The sequence below is a fragment of the Ammospiza caudacuta genome, chromosome 22, assembly GCF_027887145.1.
Source record: "Ammospiza caudacuta isolate bAmmCau1 chromosome 22, bAmmCau1.pri, whole genome shotgun sequence".
Lineage (NCBI taxonomy): Eukaryota > Metazoa > Chordata > Aves > Passeriformes > Passerellidae > Ammospiza > Ammospiza caudacuta.
In genome coordinates this window covers 6873769-6891545 of record NC_080614.1, presented here as the reverse complement: position 1 = coordinate 6891545, position 17777 = coordinate 6873769, and the positions used below count along the sequence as shown (strand labels likewise).

Below are 17777 nucleotides of genomic sequence, written 5' to 3'. Positions count from 1 at the left end.
GGGCTCCTCACTATGCACCGGGTGACACCCCGGGGAGCATGGGTGCCCCCCTTACCTCTGCGGGCTGTCAGCTGCCCATGCAGGTGCCCGTGTCCCCGCAGCCCGGGTGGCCGTGCAGGGCAGTGCCGTGTCCGTCCCCGCCGCAGGGCCCCGAGGAGCGCTCGGGGCTATTTTTGGGCCGTGCCGAGCGGCAGTGCCAGGGGGCCCCGCGTCACGGGCGGGCCGCGGCACCGCGCTCATTCCTGCCGGCACACGGGGAGCAGCAGCACAGCTCGGCTCGGATCCCCCGCCTCACATACAGGGAGAGGTAAAGCCTTCACCTGGCCGGGACACACCTGTGCCCAGAACGGGGATGTGGGGCACCTGGCTGCCTTCACTGCCAGGCTGGCACCCTAGGGCACACCCCTGGGCATGGGACACCCCATTCCAGGGAATGCTTCCTCCGGGGGGCACCCTGTCCTGGAGGAACCCCCACCCCTGTCCCGGGGGATGCTGTGCTGCAGGGGATGCTCCTTTAGAGGGGACAGCCCATCCCAGGGGATGCTCCTGTTTTGGGGGACACACCATGGGGACACTTTGCTGTGGGGACCATCCTACCCAGCACTGCAGCCCCCAGCCTGTGATACCAGGGGAAGGGGTGTGCTGTGGGCGGCCTCGTGCCACGCAGCTCATAACCTAAAAATAGTCAGCAGCTCACAGGCCCTGGGACAGGCTTTGTCCTTTCTGTGGCAGCCACAGTGCTCTCACAAACTGGTGCCACACGGGGTCTCTGGGCACAGACTTTGCTCTCAACCCCACAGATGGCAGGTGGCATTTTCTCCCCACTGGGCAGCTGCTCGGAGCTGGAGAAGGCCAACTGCCACCCGCTGGTGTGCCTGCTCTGCCACGAGCCCTACCAGCACCCCTGCCTGCTCGACTGCTACCACAACTTCTGTGCCAGCTGCCTGCGAGGCCGTGCCAGCGACGGCCGCCTGCGCTGCCCCCTCTGCGGGTAAGGGACAGCCAGGACTGGGGCACAGCCCTGCTGCCTGCATCCCCAGAGCTGTCCCCATGCTTGTCCCCATGCAGGCACCCCTCGGTGGTGAGGGGAGGCACGGGGCTGCCCCCCGTGGACCGGCTGCTGCAGTTCCTGGTGGACAGCTCGGCCGACAGCGAGGAGGACGTGCAGTGTGCCAACTGCGACCGCTGCTGCACCAAGGCGGTGAGGGCAGCGGGCTGCACTGGCAGCATGGGTAGGGGAACCCTGGCAGGGCCATGCCTGCCACCAGCTGTGTCCCCTCACACAGGAGCTGGACACCATGTACTTCTGCAACACCTGTGGGCAGCCCCTCTGTGCCCCATGCCGTGAGGAGACACACCGTGCCAGGATGTTCGCCCGCCACGAGATCGTCTCCCTCTCCAAGCGCACCAAAGACATCCACAAGAAGTGCCGTGAGTGCCGTGCCAGGCTGCCCCGTGCCATGCTATGCTGCACTGAGCCATGCCGGGCAATGCCACACTCCTGTCCCCTGCAGCACTGCACGAGGAGCCCTACATCATGTTCTCCACTGAGAAGAAGTCCATGCTCTGCATCAACTGCTTCAGGGACATGCAGGGGTGAGTATTCCCACCCCCAGGCTTGCTGTGTGCCCCATCCTGTGCTTTCCCTGATGTCTGTGCCTGCAGGGAGAGCCGGGCACACTGCATCGACATCGAGACCGCGTACATGCAGGGCTGCCAGCGCCTGGACCAGGCAGTGATGGTGGGCATGGCTGGGGGGCATGGGGGTGGCAAGGGGGTGCAGTGCTGTCCCCTGCACTGCAGCCACCCTGCCACCACCCTGGGCAGGCTGTGAAGGAGCTGCAGACCTCCACGCGTGAGGCCATCGTCCTGCTCAAGGCCATGATCGAGGAGGTTCGGAACAGTGCCAGCGAGGAGGAGGCGGCCATCAACTCCCTCTTCAGCCGCATGCAGGTGTGAGCTGTCACCTGCACACCGAGCCCTGTGCCTGCAGGACATAGCCAGGGCACTGGGAAGGGACTGGGGTGGCTGCAGGACACAGGGTGGCTGTGCCGTTGCAGGAGCAGCTCTCCGAGAGGAAAAAGACGCTCCTGAAAGCTGTGCAGAGGTGAGGGAGCATGGGCTGTCCCCCGTCCCCCCTTCCCAAGGTGGTTTGGGGTGCCTGGGGCTGGATGGCTCCCTCGAGTCTTGCAAAGGCTGTGCCATGCCCTGCTCTACTTCAGCCAGCACGAGGAAAAGGAGAAGGCGTTCAAGGAGCAGCTCGCCCACCTTGCCTCCCTGCTGCCCACTCTGCAGGTAGGGCCTCACAGCAGGCAGGGACATCCTGACACCAAAGCCAGGCAGTGACAAACCCTCTCCACACACACAGGTCCACCTGGTGACCTGCTCGGCCTTCCTGAGCTCTGCCAACAAAGCTGAATTCCTGGACCTGGGCTATGTGAGTGTCACCAGCACTGCAGGGGTGGTCAGGGTGGCACTGCTGAGCTCCTGGGCAAGGTGCTGAGCACCCCTCACCATTGCTGCCTTTCAGCAACTGATGGAGAGGCTGCAGAGGATTGTCAAGCTGCCTCATCGCCTGCGGCCGGCCCAGACCAGCAAGGTAGAGAGAGCCCAGCTGCAGTGCCAGGGGGCAGTGCCAGCTGCCAGCCCTGCCCCAGCCCAGCTGTGCTCTCCTCTCTTCCCCCCAGATCAACAGCGAGTACCGGGCAGAGTTTGCCCGCTGCCTGGAGCCCCTCCTGATGCTCAGCCCCCGCCGCTCCGTGGTGGGCAGCGCTGGTGGCATCGGACCTGGCATCACTGGCACCAACATGTGAGGTGCTAGGATTGCACCTAAGGCACACGTGCTACTGTGTCCCCTGCCACGTGCCACACTGTGCAGTCCCCTCAGCATCTCACCATGCCAACCTTGCCCCTGCTGCTGCCCTTGAGCCTGTCACCTCAGCAGGGGTACCAGGACAGCACAGGCACAGCTGCACTGATGAACAACAGGCTTCAAGTGACACTTCTGGGAAGCGGGGTGGGTGGCACAGGGGTGGGCAGCAGCGGGGCTGGCAGCTGGGGGCCTGGTTAAGCCTCACTCTGCTCCCCAGCCCAGCCCCTGCCATGCTCCCTGCAGGGCTCTGCCCCCTCTCCATGGCTGCTCCACCTGGGCCAGCTCCTGCTCGCCCACATGCCCGTGGTGCCGCAGCCTCTTTGCCCGCCACTATTTTTATCAGAATTTCAGAGAAGTGCTCGGCCATTCTTCACCAGGGATATATTTAGGCCTGTTGATGTCACGGCAGCACCGGCCCTGCCAGGCCCTCCCAGCCAGAGAGGACAAACGGGCACTGCCGCCCCATGGGGACCGCTCCTCGCCCCCAGGCAGGCTTGGCACTGCAGGGTGGCTGAGCTCCTGGGGGCTGCTGGCCCCAGCACGGGCAGGGGGAGCACGGCGCTGCACGGTAGGACCAATGCTGGTGGTGGTTAGCATGGGGAGACCACGGGATGGGAGGAAACACAGGGGCAGTAGTGCCTGCCAAGGGGCCAGGAGATACCAGCGGTGAGAGAGCGAGCTGTATCCCACCCTTTAGAAACTGGAGGGTGCTGGACTCAGCTCCTGGCTTCTCACTGCCACAGCTGGCTCCAAAACTGCAGGAATACGGAGAGCAGCCCACAGAAATGTGATTTTTGGGGCAACATAAGGTACCTCTGACTGAACCTCTGTGCTTGGGTGAGGGAAGGGACGTGTGGGAGTGGTGTGTCCCACTGGAGCCAAGGGGTGGTGGGACTGAGCTGGCAGCATGGTCCCTTGCACCTCACCCCCATTGCTGCACACCTGCAGCACGTCACTGTCACCTCTCCCTGCAGGCTCCCCGGTGGCCAATGCTCCAAGACCCTCATGGTGCCCAGCTGCCCCCCCAGCAGTGACAAAATGTCCACTGGCCCCATGGTGAAGAAGCCAACGATGCACCGGTACATCAGCACCAAGGTGCTGCTGGCTGAGGGGCGTGAGACCCCCTTTGCTGAGCACTGCCGCAACTACGAGAACACCTACCGGGTAGGGAATGGCTGGGAGCAGGATGGGACAGGATTGTGAGCTGGATAGGGACATGGCTGGGAGCAGGATGGGACAGGACAGGGTTGTGGGCTGGGTAGCGAGCATGGCTGGAAGCAGGATGGGACAGGATTGTGGGCTGGATAGGGACATGGCTGGGAGCAGGATGGGACAGGACAGGGTTGTGGGCTGGGTGGGGACATGGCTGGAAGCAGGATGGGACAGGACAGGGTTGTGGGCTGGATAGGGACATGGCTGGAAGCAGGATGGGACAGGACAGGGTTGTGGGCTGGGTAGGGACATGGCTGGAAGCAGGATGGGACAGGACAGGGTTGTGGGCTGGATAGGGACATGGCCGGAAGCAGGATGGGACAGGACAGGGTTGTGGGCTGGGTAGGGACATGGCTGGAAGCAGGATGGGACAGGACAGGACGGGTCAGGTTGGTGCTGCTTACATGGCTGTGCCCCCTGGCTCCTGCAGATGCTGCAGACGGAGATCCAGGGCCTGAAGGACCAGGTGCAGGAGCTGCACCGTGACCTCACCAAGCACCACTCGCTCATCAAGTCGGAGATCATGAGCGAGATCCTGCAGAAGTCGCTGCAGATGGACGTGCAGATCGCAGCTCACTACTCCGCCGTGGAGATGATGCGCAGCGTCTTTGAGGAGGTACAGCTGGCACGGCCTGGCAGAGCAGGGCCCCTCTGTGCTGTACCAATGCATTCTGCCCAGCTCCCTCTCTTCTTCCAGGTTTGGGAGGAGACCTACCAGCGGGTAGCAAATGAGCAGGAGATCTATGAAGGTACTGCTGACCCCACGCTCCCTCCCCGTGCCCCCCGTGCCCTCCTTGGGGGGGTGGCCGTGTCCCAGCCCACTCCTCTGCCCCCAGCCCAGCTCCATGACCTGCTGCAGCTGAGGCAGGAGAACAGCTGCCTGAGCACCATCACCAAGCAGATCGCGCCCTACGTGCGCTCCATCGCCAAAGTGAAGGAGCGCCTGGAGCCCAGGTGAGGGGTGCAGGGACATTCAGGGCCAGGGGGGACACAGCTCATGGCTCACACCCATCCTGCCACAGGCTGCAGGAGCCCCAGGAGCCCAGAGAAGAACAGGCCCAGATGCTGCTCAAGATCTGTGACAACAATGAAGTGGTGCCAAGGTAGGTGACAGCAAGCACCTCCCATGTCCTTTCCCACACAGTGACCCTGTCAAGGTGTCTTCCCTTCCCCAGGGATGCCTCACCTGGCAGCAACAAGGGGGCTTCAGCCTGCCCTGGGGAGGGCTTCACACCCAAGGACACCCCTGGAGACCCCTCCCCAAAAAACAAAGACTGCTGCAGGGGCCAGCAGAAGAGTGGAGCAGAGACTGCTACCCCAAAAGAGCCAGCACCATAAGCCCAGTGCTGGGCACATGGCTGGGCTGCTGGGCACAACCATGCCCTGGTGAGTGACCAGCTCCTCTTGCCCAGTGCCACAAGCCAGGGCAGGAAACAGCCCGGGCAGCCGTGTCTGCAGCACATACAACGGCCTCAGGTGGACTTGCTCCTGAAAAACTCTCCTTGTGCTCTTCCTTGCGTGTGTCAGAGTGAAATAAAAGGGTGCAGTTGTCCATGTCTGCGTGGTTCTGCAGTGCTGACAAAGGGATCTGCTGGCTCAGGGTGTCCAGCTGCTCCTAAAACCACAACATTGACAAATTATGGGGAAAAATTACAACTCCTGGTGCAGGGCAGGGCCAGGCGTACACAGCCAGGTGATGGAGCATCCTCTGAAGTTCTGGGCAGCTACACACCAACATGGGCTGGGTGCCAGGAACAGCTGCTCTAGAGGTTCCCTGCACATGTGGGAACTAAGAACTCACCAATCAGTGTGGCACAGAGGGCAGGGTTTCACACTTTACTCCACCTTTTCCCTAAAATTTCACATGCCTTCCCCATACCTGGTAAGCTGCTGTCCCCTCACAGAGCTTCTGGTCACAGGATTTGGGAAAAGAAAAGGTTAAGAGAAGCTGTTGGTCTCAGAAGCTTCAAGAGCCACTGAAAGTTTTGCTCAGGGTGGAGTTTATCCCTTTCTTTCGGTGCCAACACATCCTGCTTGGACAGAGCCTGCACAGTTGGAACCAGCACTTGTGACATTAGGATCAAGGTTCATTTACTTTGAAGAACAATCTGGGAATGAGGCTTTGTTTCTGTTGTCAAACAGCACATCAAACCCAAGTGACAATTACTTGTTCCAAAGCTCCTTTGATCAAGGGCACAGCAGGAACATTACTGCCTATAAAAAAAATTGCTTAGAGATTAACCTGCTCAAGGCACCACTGGCTGCAGTCAGTGCTTCCCTGAGACACGAACAGGCCAAGTGGGAGCCTCTGAGTGCCCAGCACAGATCAGCACTCTCCAACTGGTGAGTTTTCACCTTTGTTCTTTTCTCCCAAGCCAAAACCCTGCTCATCAAAGGTCAAGTCAGCAGCAAGGGCATCAACAGATGCTCTGTGATCAAGCAAACCCAGTGGAGGATGGACTCTGCATCAGTTCAGCAAGGACAAACGGAGGGTCAGGGTCAGCCTCATCCCTGTCACAGCCCCACAAGTCACTGAGTCACAATCATGCCTCAACACAGTGCTGGTGTGTTTTGAGAACCCAGCAGGAATTATAAAGCATTCCAGTTTCCATGATGCCACCAGCACCTCAAAAGACCTTCAAATAACCACACAGAAGCCCACGATGTTTTTTCTTTTTCTTTTTTTTTTTTTTTTTTTTTATATAAAAAAAGAAAACCTAAACCCAAACCCAAGCTATTCTCACCAAGTGCCCCTTCCTGAGCCGTACCGCAGCACCTTCCCCATGGAACACCACAAGCTCCAAGCATGAACTGACAAGCAACTCATTTCCATTCCAGCAAGGAAGAATAATGTAGAACTCAAGAAAACAGTGAACCTCTTTGGTATATAACAACAAAGTTATATCACACAGCTCAGTGGGAACCATTTCCAAATGGTTACTATAAAAGAGCGTTAGCTAGCCCAACTCTTCTCCTGGTTGGAGATTTCCTTAGAAGCATCTCCTAATTGCCCTAACATCACAGCTTTTGCCCAAAAGAGCAGGGGAGGACCTCAGGGACTAAAGCCCTTAGCAAGCCTGGCAGCTGTGGCTCTTTCACAACCCAAAATCCTGGGATCTCTGCAAGACAGAGGCAGCCTGGCAGGATAGGAAGCAGCGTGATTTGGAAGCAGGAAGAAGGAACAGAGGTGGCAGCAGGAGGCAGCGGCTGGAGCAGTGACACTGCACCCACAGCAGCATCCAAGGGACGAGGAGAGGGCCCAGAGGTGCTCAGATCCAGCGGCACGAGGGGAGCAGCAGAACCCTCCCTGCAGACCCCAAGGCCTAGAGAGAAGTGAGTGGTGCCATGCTGCACTCTGGCACTTTGAGGGCAGAGCTGGAGGCTGCTCCCTTGGCTGCCCCAGTGCCAGCTCAGGGAGTTTGGCCCGAGCAGATTAAAGTCGTGTCACCGGGCTCACGAGGTCAGAAAGCTTTAAAATCGAATTATGCAACAGGAACAATCTGCTGCCTAGCACCTTCCCCACCCAGGGCCAGGAGGGCAGTGCTGTTTCCTGGTAGAATCAGTTCCAGAGGCGTTCCAAGACAATTCAGCTGCTGCAGGCAGGATTCATTCTCTTTAGGGTCGCTACAGGCTAAGTTATCTGGAAGATCCCTGAATGTGCAACGAAGGACTGATCTCAAGGAGCAGGAACGAGCTTCTGATCTGTGAGTGACCCAGCAAGCTGCCCAAAGCTGCAGCCCTCCACCAGCTCCTCCTGAGTGGTCAGGAAATACCAACAGGCACCTCCCGATGCCGGTGCCACACGGGCACTGGGCGCAGCAGGAGCCGGGCGTCTGCTCAGTCAGCCTGGTTTATGCCCATGTTACAGTTCCAATTTGACTCCTTTAATAAAAGGGAGACCCGATGGCACCTTCCTTTTGTACTCCAGGTACTCTTCTCCAAAGAAGTGGATGAGTGTGATCTCCTCCTCCTCGATCCGCTCCCTGAAGAAGCGCCAGGACGCCAGCGCGTAGCCCACCACGCAGATGGGATTGCAGAGCAACACCTGGAACAGAGCCTGCTGGTGAGCACCCCCTCGAGAACACAGCTCATCCCCCTCCAGTAACGCTGACACAGAAAAAGAAAATACCCCAACACTCCCTGTGAAACTTCACAAGCACTGGTTTCTCCCCAGAACGACGAAGGCAGCGCTGGCTTCACTGCCCCAGCTCTCAAAAGATCCATGTGCCAACCTTATGGACTCTCTCCACAGAAACACAAGTCAATGTCAGCACCCAGCCAGCCACAAGAACACACAGCTACAGCAGCACTAAGCTAAGGCTTGGCCACAGCTCACCCTCTAGTCAGGGAGTTTCCTTGCCCTCAAGCACAGGACTGGTGTTTGGCAGGAGCCAGGTTGAGTCTGACCACTCCCAGAAGGCATTCTGACCACAGGGATATAGAAAACTCTGCATACCAGCTTTAAACCAGCAGCAAATCACACCTCAAGCTTCCAAGGGGGTTGTGAGTCAAAACCCCAGCTCTACCACCTCTCCTTACTGCACAGAGAAAATTAAGGGAACAAGATCTTCCCAAAGATCCCACGGGGCAGAGAGCTCAGGGATTCCAGATTTCCTGTGAGCCAGTGGGAGGCAGCAGAATCCAGGTCCAGTCTGCACCTCACCACAGCATGGGCAGCAAAGACAGGGGCATGACAGGAAAGGATCTGAGCACTCTGGATACAGTACCTGTGTTCCAATACTCCAGTAAAACCATCCCACGTAGGAAGGGTGCCGGAACCACCCGTACACCCCGCTTGTCACCAAAGTGTGGGTGTCAGATTTCTCGTTCTGAACGATGTGGTTGAAGTTGGAGCCTGCTGTGAGCATGGCTGCCTTCCTCAGGCAGTCCCCGAAGATCACCATCAGCAGCCCCACGGTGCTCAGCCAGGTGATCTGCTTCAGCTCTGCGTGGACAGGGAGGGGCACAACAGGTTTGCACAGGTCTCCAGGGGTGCAGGGGGCTGCTCAGTGAGTGGGCTTTGCCCCCATCTCAAAGAAAAATGTGTGACAGCAACAGCCATGCACTGCCATCCTGCACCAAACAGATAGAACCAGCAGCCCCTGCTTGGTGTTAGCATGGATTAGTCCATGAGGGCCAGCTGGAGAGACTGAGTAAAGCCAACACAAAGCACAGGCAAGGACATGCTCAAGCTGCTACAAAACAAAGGGGAACAGTTTCGCTCTCCCAAGGATAAACAGTTGAGTACAGCCAGTTTGCCCCAGACTGGGCAACCAGCAACAGATTTGATGACTTGATTTTATTCCTGTCAAAAGGTGACGCTCAGGAGTACCTGACACATCATTCTTGCACCACCAAGGCAGGAAAGGGCTGAAGATCCCCTGGCCTGGCACTCAGAATGAGGGGGGGCTCCCCCCTGCCCTCCCAAGATCCAGCCCAAGAGGCTTTGAGCACTGAGGGATTATGACTCTGGCAAAGCTGCTGCAGGGCAGTCACGGGGCAGCAAGCTGAGGGTCACCTGCACTTTGCTACCAGGCAGATGGACCCCAGGCAAGGCACGTGCAGCTAGGCAGAGACAGGCAGGGACAGGGTGGCCGACCTGGGAAGAAGAGCTTCTCCAGCGTGAACTCCACCCATGAGGACAGGGCAGCCAGGTTGTACTCGAAGCTGTGGTTGAGTAGGAAGGAGTCCAGCGAGAGGCTGCGCGGGTTGTTGATGGCTGTCACCAGATACTCCGAGTAGTGAAAGAGGGACAAGGAGCACATATACCTGCGGCGGGAGGGAGGGCAGGTTCAGTAGGGCCGGTGGCACCGTGCCCGCCCGGCCCGGCCCGGCCCGGCCCTTACCATCCGAAGTGGCGCCAGGCGGAGCGGCCGGCGCTCAGCAGCAGCCCGCAGCCGAAGGCGAAGCCCAAGAAACAGGCCCGGACGGCGATCTGCAAGCACAGGGAGGGGAGAAGGCGCTGCCGCCGCCGCTCCTCGGGCCCGGGGTATCCCTACCGGCGCACCCCGGCACCGGCACCCTCCACAGCCGCCGCCCGCCGGGGCCACCCCCGTACCTTGTAGAGCGGCCGCGGGTAGATGAGCAGCAGCGCCGCGTTCACGCCCGCCACGTGCAGGGCGAGAGCCAGGCGGCCGCGCAGGCCGGGAGCGGCCAGCAGGGAGGGCGACGAGCCGAGCAGCAGCGGCAGCGCCGCCACCGAGGCGCCGAGCAGGAAGGAGCAGAGGCTGGCGCGGCCCTCCCGGCCCAGCCGCCCCCTCCGCGCCACCGCCGCCGCCATCATGGCGGCCCCGCCCCGCCCGCGTCGCCCGGGAAACGGCCCCGCCGCTCTCGCGAGAGCCCCGCCCCGCGCAGCCGCGGCAGCAGCGGAGAGGAGCCGCTCTCGCGAGAGTTGGTACCGCTGCTGTGGGACGGGCTGGGGCCGCGGCTGCCGGGGCTGGTTCGGGTTCGCTCACGGAGCTGGTTTGGGTTCGGTCACGGAGCTGGTTTGGGTTCGGTCCGGGTTGGAGACCTTTTCCATCATCCTGTCCCACCGCCCGCCCGGCACTGCCACTGTAATCCCCAAGCCCATCACCCAGCGGCAGGTGCAGATGCCGCTGAACACCTCCAGGCACGGTGACTCCATCCCTTCCTCCTGCCTGAGCACCCGAACAGGGACAACATTTGCTGATCCCTGTTCTGAATTTCCACTCTGTCAGCCTAAAGCCGTTCCCCTCTGTCCTGACACTGCAGGCACCCCTGCAGACACCAGCCCCACCTCACTAGAACCTCTTGTCAGGTATTTATTGTTTAACATCCCAAACCAGGACCACATTCCAGCAGGAACTGCTCTGAGAGTCCCATTAAAACAACCAGACTTCCTTAAAAACAACGCCGGGAGCGCCTGGCGCCACTTAGGGAGCGCGGGCGGATCTGGGGGAGGGAGGAAAAGCACGATTGTTTTGAAATAAAAGTGTCAGCCTTTCATTCCAGTCAATGAAACAGATTTTATTTATGCCACAGGATTCCTTAAATAACTTAGATGTGCACAGAGAACTACCTAGAGATGTCACAGACATTCAGTGCGGCCCCAGCGCGGCGCAGCACGTACGAAAGCTTTGGTGTGCATGGTAGGACAAACCAGCGAGTCGAACACAGCAGCACAAAGACTCGCGGCCTCACGCGCCCCTCGAGCCACCACACGCCCCCAGCCTGGCTCTGACACAGGCAGGAACGTCACCAACAGGATCAAACGGCAACAACAGCTCTGGAGGCAGATGGTGAGTGCCTGGGAAGACTCCTGGGGGCTTTCAGAGCCACCTGAAGCACGAGGTGTGCGGTGCTGAGCCCAGCAGCAGCAGCGAAGCGGTGGAGCCGGCAGCAGGCTGGGGCGGGCGGAGGCGCGGGGCTGGCGCGGGCCGGACACAAAAAACGAACGGGAACAACCTGTATGCTTGGTGGGCACTGGTGCCACACAGGTCACTGCTGGGCAGCCTGCTGCTGCATCTGCGCCTGCCTCTTGGCTTTGGTCTGCAGGTACCTGCCCTTCCCTTCCTCGAAGCGACGCTTCTCGTCCTCTGTCTCCGTCTAAGGTCACAGAAAGAGTGCAAAGCTGCAGTGTCAGTGTGCTGCAAGTGCGTGTGGGAGGGAAACATGCCTCCCCTCACACTTCTAGAGGTGCTGCTCTCTGTCAAACATGCACATGACAGCCAGCGTGCCCTGCATTAAGCAGGAGACCTGTGCCACATCAAATATTAAGCAACACCCCCAGTCGGAAGCACCGTGTCAGGAAAGCCTGCCAGGATTATGGGAGATGATACAGGCAGGAGGCTGGAATGGGGACACCATGGGGAGCAGATATTAGGGATGGGGGGCCTCCGTTGCCACTCAGGGTCCCCCCTGCATGCAGCCTGTTCTCAACAATGAGAAAGGAGAAAATCCCCAACTTCCACACAATTTTCACGAGAAATAAAAAACAAAAACAAAACAAAACCAAACAAAACCAAAACAACACAAACCAAATTCAAAACAAACAAACAAAACCAAAACAAATAAACCAAAAATAAAACCCCTGAAGCCTGTCCTGGGAAGTCTTGTTCGCGCTCATATTTTTTCTGCTGAGTAACTCAAGGGAAGAGGATTTCTTGGGCTGGGCTCTGTCGCAGGAGGAGCAGGGGATGTGGTGGCCCTGCTGGGTCCAATCCAGAGAGAAAAGCTCTTACCAGCAGCTGCGGGACGGGCAGGGGCTTCCCCTCCTTGCTCAGGGACACGTAGGTGAAGAAGGCGCTGACGGCTCGGTACCGCTCCCGAGGCTCGTCCACAAACGGGTCAGCATCCACAAAAACCTCTATTTCCATGGACTTATTGCTTGTGAATGTCATACGTCCTGAGACAGTGATGACACAGCCTGTGAAACAGAGAGGGGCTAGTCAAGTCCTGCATGTTTTATGCTTAAGCTGTGTATTAAGCAGAGCACAGGATTAATCAAACAGGGTCTAATTTTCTCTGCCAGCATGTCCTGAAAGCACATCCAAAGGAGCCAGGGTGTGGCAAGAGAACATCACAGTGCCTGCCACCACCCTTGGTACCTTTTTTGATCTTCTCATGGAAGTTGATGGCATCCACCGAGGCAGTGACAATGTTGGTCTTGCAGTGGCGGGCAGCCACAATCCCAGCAACCTCATCCATGAGCTTCATGGTGACACCTGTGAGGGCAGGCAGAGGGTCCTGTCTCAGGGAGGTCAGTGGGATTTCAGGGAAACCACGCAAAGGTCAGTAAGGCCTTAGCATGGCCAAACCTATGCTGGGGAGTTGGACTGGAGACTAAGTCCCAATTTCAGGAAAATCCAGTACAAAGGCTCCTCTCAATACCAGGGCAATATCCTCACAGACCTATGATTAAGGTCAGCTCTGTCTCTCCCAAATTTCTCTGAGCAAACTTCACCCTTACAAGGTGAGATTAGCCCCACAAACAGGAAACAGCTCTGACCATGTTTGTTTTGTTTGTTTAAGGATTAGTATGTGTTGTCCCAGCTCTCAGCAAACACACCTCTCCCAGGGCTTGCACCACACGTGCCAGCCCTGCAGGTGATGGGCGCTGCCAGCCAAGAGGAAATTACTTCAGATAACAGCAGTCACACGCTGCATGCTTGTACTCCAGGCGATGACAAAACTGTAGGATTTACAGTTCGAGTACATGAGTTTTTGGGGCACAGAAAAAGATGAAGCTTTTGTCTCAGCTAAAGCAACTCTGACTTTGACAGTCAATATGCCTCCAGAGGCAGAGCCCACCAAAAACAGTCATTCTCCAACCACACTTTGCTCCAGGGAAAAGGCACCTGGAGCTGAAGCCAGGTGCTGTACAGGCAGTGCTCACTCACCTCCATGCACAAAGCCCAGCAGTGTGCAGTCTGATGGGCCCACCAGGTGGATCAGGCTGGACTGGCTGTAGCCAACGGTGTGTGGCTCTGGTTAGAGAGCAAAGCAAGGTGAGAGCTACTCAGCTGGCACCCATACACCCCTGTCTTAAGTTGTCCAAAGGAAGAAAACATGGGGCTGGCTCGCGCAAAGTTGAACTATGTTGAAATCAGTGGTTACACCAGGCTGGAGAAGTTCCAAGAGCATAGACTGTTTATCACCTGATGGGCTGCTGCCTCCCTCTAATCTCCACCCATCCACTTTATTCTAGCTCAGCTCATTTCTTTCTTTTCAAGCTTTCAGAGAGCATGAAAGCAAACAGGAGTGAACTGGGTCACACTGCTGTCTGCTTCCCTTCTCAGCTGTACCTCCCAGACCCTGCTGCATAGAGCCCCTGTTTTCTCCTTGGTGGGAAGACTTTCATCCCCATGCCCCCAGCCCTGGCACATCCTGGTGACCTTTGTCCCACCACACCCTCCAGGTGACAGAAGTCACACCCTCAAACTCCCAGCAGAGGAAATCCTCTCTCAGAAGGATTGATGAGAGATATTAAAGAAGCTCAAAGAAAGGAAAAGCAGCCCAGTCCCACTCAGGGTGACCACCCATGGAGCAGTGCCCGGTGACCTTACCTTTTGTCTGCCTGTCTGTGAGCAGGGAAGACAGAGGAGAAAAAAGCATTTGAGCAACTTTCATCCCCCATCACCTTCCCCAACATCCCTCATGTGCCACCTCTCCTCTCCACCTCTGCCTGAAGACCACAGCCAGGCCTAGAGGCCACTCTTGCCCACAACTTGCATTTAGCCCTTGCTGACCAAAACCAGCTCTAGCTGCACACAAGCACACAAGGATACAGGAACAGGGTTTTGGAGAGGGGATCTCATGCACCAGCCCCTTCAGGGTACATCCACTCAGCTCCCCCTCCACTCACACACTGCTGCTCCAAAATCCCATCCCCATCCCTGGTGTGATGTTTCAGAATGCACACGTGCACCTACAGGGCCCTGGGGATGCCCAGGGGACCAGTTTGGTCTCCCAGTACTGCTGGGCAATTTGCACTGGGTACACACTGCCCGTGTTACCTGGGTTGATGACAGGTAAGATCACGTCACCATTTCTCTGCTTCGTTTCCAGCCGATCCAGCTTTTGCTCCTCATAACGCTTCTTCCCCTCATCCTCCTGCTCCTTCCTCGCATACTGGAACAGAAGGCTGGTAAGAAGGGGATTGGCAAAGCCACAGGCACAGCTGGGAGTGCCAACAGGGCCAGGTTAGTGCCATTCCACGGGGACGACAAATTCCAGTTTGGGGGCAACCCAAGTGAGCTGTCCTACCTGGATGGGGGGAACCTCAACGACCTTATTGACATTCTTCAGGGACAGTGGCACATACCACAGCGTCGCCTTGTTCGTCACCTTCTTTGCCCCTGGAGGAGAAGGGAGCAGCAGGTGATGGTGCCAAAGCCAGCAGTGCTCTACGTGCCACCAGTCTGGGGTTGGGCACACATTGGCAATGCCCCTGACATTGGTGGCCCCTTGCCCTGCTGGCTCCTACCAGGCTTTAGCTCTTAGCGGATGTGACAATGTGCTTTTGGGAAGATGTCCCAGCAAGCAGAACTGGTTGTCACAGCAACAGCAGGAAAAGGGACTTTTCAGGCCAAAGGCAGCCACAGGCAGCAAATCAGGCAGGAAGAGCTACGAACAGATTTTGCTGTTTTTCACTACAATGGAGCCATAAATCCCAGGGAGCCTGCTTGGCCTCCCTCCCCAGCACCAGCCCTCCCTCCACTCCCAGCTCTGTCAATAAACACACACTAGATCTCCTCTCTGCCGAATGTGATGGAGCAGAGGATGGGGTCACCTCTGCAAGCTCACCGTTATTCCTGGTGTTCTGGAACACAGCCACCAGCAGCCACCCACCTGTTAAAATGTTCTCAGACATGACGTTGACCTGAACCTCCACAGAGTGCCGGGAGGTGTAGGTGATCTCGGCACTGACGTTGGCCACCTCGCCGATGCACACCGGTGACAGGAAGTCCGTCCGCTCCACCCGTGCTAGTGCAGCCACACAGGGCTCCTGGGGATGGTGAGACAGCCAAGAGAGTGATCACAGCCACGCCACGGGTCCACAGCTGGCAGCTCCCTGACACCAGCCAAACCTGCCGTGCCATGTGCGGCTCGGATACTGCAACCGCCACCTTTATCAGCCACTGGCCGTGCTTCCTTCCCCATCTGTAAGCACCACTAGAGTTGCCCCAACTTGCCGTTCTCAGGAGTTAAAACATTAACAGCAATAATGAGTAATAATGTTTCTCATGGTAAACCACAATTTCAGCAGAATGCTTCCAGCTACTGGGACCTGGCTGCAGCCAGATTTGCATTCAGGAGGAAACACTCCCAGTGAGACACGGCAGGGAGTGGAAGGTCACCGTGCCAGAGGCTGGCAGACACACCGGCACCTACTCACCCCGGCCTGGGAATTGCAGTGGCGGGTGCTGATGATGGCTCCTGCCTCCTCGATCATCTTCAGGATGGTTCCCCCGTGGACATTCCCCGCGATGTTGGCATCGTCTGGGCGCATAATCCTGCCGAAGGAGGCACATGAGAGCTCACAACCCCTGCCGCGCCCCCAGCCCAGCCCCGGTGCGGCTGCCCGGAGGCAGCATATCGCCCACCGGCTGAGCTGCCGGGACATCGCTGCTCGCACGCGGCTTCCTGTGAGCGGCGGTGGAAACCGCTGTGAGCGGAAGGAAGCAGGGTGCGTCTCACCAGGGCCCCACCCCGCCGGCCCCGGTGGGGCGCACACCGAGCCGGGCCCCTGCCGCTGCTCCACGCGGCTTCCCGGCAGCAGCCGCGCTTCCTGCCAACGGCGAATAACGCCCGGGGGGCACCGGGGCAGCGGCTGCGCGCTGGCACGGACAGGAGATGCTGCTTCAGCGCGACCGCGCCCGAGAGCCGCGGGGACACTGGCGGGAGAACCGCGCCCGGGAGAGCCGCGGCAGCGCTGCCCGCTGCCAGCCCCCGCAGCACGGAGCACGGGCGCGGCGCTGCTGCGCTCTGCCCGCGGTCAGTGTCACTGACAGCATGACTAAAGCGGGCGGCGCCGCCGCTGCCGGCAGCAGGGCAGCAGGGCGGGCGGGCAGCATCTCCATCGCAGACCGGCACCCGCCCGCGGCCCCCAGCACGCCCGCCTCCCTGCCCAGCCCTGTCCGGGTCCCCGAGCGCGGCGGGGCCGTACCTGGACACCTGGATGGCGGCCGGGCTAGGGCCCGCGGCCCCCGGCTCCGACATGGCGGCACCGGCGCCCCGCCCGCAGCGGCGCTGCGGCACCGCCGCGCTTGGCCCCGCCCCGCCGCGCCCGGACACGCCCCCGCCGCGCCCGGACACGCCCCCGCCGCGCCGCGCCATTGGCGGACAGCGCGCGGGGAGGAGCGCGGAACCGGGCGGCTCCGGGGCTGCCCGCGGGCTCGTGTGAGCTCACCGGGACTGGGGTCCGGGGCTGCCCGCGGACTCGTGTGAGCCCGCCGGGACTGGGGCCCCCTCGCCAGCTCGGGGACTCGTGAGGAGCCACCGGCTTAGGGTCGACACGGGCAGCACCGTTCCCGGTGCGTTCCCGGCGCCGTCGGCTCTCTCCGGTTGTAACGCAGTTCCCGGTAGCGCCCCGGGGTTTTGGGTCGGGTGCTGGCGAGTCCCGAGCAGACAGTGACAGCTCGCAGGGTCCGGAGGGGGTTCAGGATCGCGCCCGGGAGCCACGGCACTCAGGGCTTCACCGACCCGGAGCTCTCGGCTCTCGTCGGTGCGAGCGCGGCGGCGAGTCTCCGTGAGGGACCGGAGGGTCTGAGGGCAGACGGGGCCGCCCGCGGGCGCAGCGGGCTGGAAATGCCGGAGCTGTCACTTTGCACGGCTCGGCAGAGGCAGGACGGGGCCGGAGCCGGGTGCCTGCCGCGCAACGCCCGGTGGGGACATGGCGCTCCCGCTCTCCATACCGCTACCGGCTTTATAAACCACCGGCGGGAGGGCCGGGCAGGGAGGGCGGGGGACAGGCAGGGAAGGAGGCGGGCAGGGCGGCCTTGCGTTGTCCTCGGTGCTGATCGAGGAGCACCTCCGCTGTCCGCGGTGCTGACGGAGGGTCTCCCGCCTGTCCGCCCGCGCCGCCCGCTGCCCCGCCAGCGATTCATAAAACAACTTTTCAGCGGCGGCCGGGACCGGACCGCTGCAGGGCTGAGTGGATACCAAAGCGGACCGTGCCTGGCTGCCGGCACCCCGCCGCCGGCTGAGGCGGGACAGCAGTCCGCCCAGAGCC

The 17777-nt window shown here is 59.6% G+C and overlaps 3 protein-coding genes across 6 annotated transcripts; 1 reads left to right on the top strand and 2 right to left on the bottom strand.

Annotated features, from left to right (window-relative positions):
- Nucleotides 1-800: 800 nt before the first annotated feature.
- On the top strand, nucleotides 801-5618 carry RNF207 (ring finger protein 207). Its single transcript, XM_058818750.1, has 17 exons — nucleotides 801-991; nucleotides 1069-1201; nucleotides 1287-1431; nucleotides 1515-1596; nucleotides 1666-1741; nucleotides 1828-1953; nucleotides 2061-2107; nucleotides 2223-2295; nucleotides 2369-2437; nucleotides 2531-2599; nucleotides 2688-2809; nucleotides 3847-4036; nucleotides 4515-4700; nucleotides 4782-4833; nucleotides 4921-5038; nucleotides 5107-5187; nucleotides 5260-5618. The coding sequence occupies exons 1-17, from the start codon at nucleotides 801-803 to the stop codon at nucleotides 5420-5422; spliced, it is 1923 nt and encodes a 640-aa protein (XP_058674733.1). The 3' UTR covers nucleotides 5423-5618.
- A 1170-nt stretch (nucleotides 5619-6788) lies between these two features.
- ICMT (isoprenylcysteine carboxyl methyltransferase) lies at nucleotides 6789-10364 on the bottom strand. The gene is made up of 5 exons (XM_058818852.1): nucleotides 10143-10364; nucleotides 9931-10019; nucleotides 9684-9853; nucleotides 8812-9029; nucleotides 6789-8129 (listed from the first exon to the last, which is right to left on the bottom strand). The coding sequence occupies exons 1-5, from the start codon at nucleotides 10362-10364 to the stop codon at nucleotides 7947-7949; spliced, it is 882 nt and encodes a 293-aa protein (XP_058674835.1). The 3' UTR covers nucleotides 6789-7946.
- Nucleotides 10365-11060: 696 nt separating this feature from the next.
- On the bottom strand, nucleotides 11061-16830 carry ACOT7 (acyl-CoA thioesterase 7). Of its 4 annotated transcripts, none has more exons than XM_058818654.1 (10): nucleotides 16713-16830; nucleotides 15942-16059; nucleotides 15395-15551; nucleotides 14810-14901; nucleotides 14560-14674; nucleotides 14110-14124; nucleotides 13444-13530; nucleotides 12652-12768; nucleotides 12286-12470; nucleotides 11061-11650 (listed from the first exon to the last, which is right to left on the bottom strand). In XM_058818654.1, exons 1-10 carry the CDS (start codon nucleotides 16763-16765, stop codon nucleotides 11543-11545), a joined length of 1047 nt encoding a protein of 348 aa, XP_058674637.1. In that variant the 5' UTR covers nucleotides 16766-16830; the 3' UTR covers nucleotides 11061-11542. The 4 variants fall into 4 exon arrangements, with proteins under 4 accessions (XP_058674637.1, XP_058674639.1, XP_058674638.1 ...); XM_058818656.1 differs by lacking the exon at nucleotides 16713-16830 and adding an exon at nucleotides 16150-16177; XM_058818655.1 differs by lacking the exon at nucleotides 14110-14124.
- Between the last annotated feature and the right edge of the window lie 947 nt (nucleotides 16831-17777).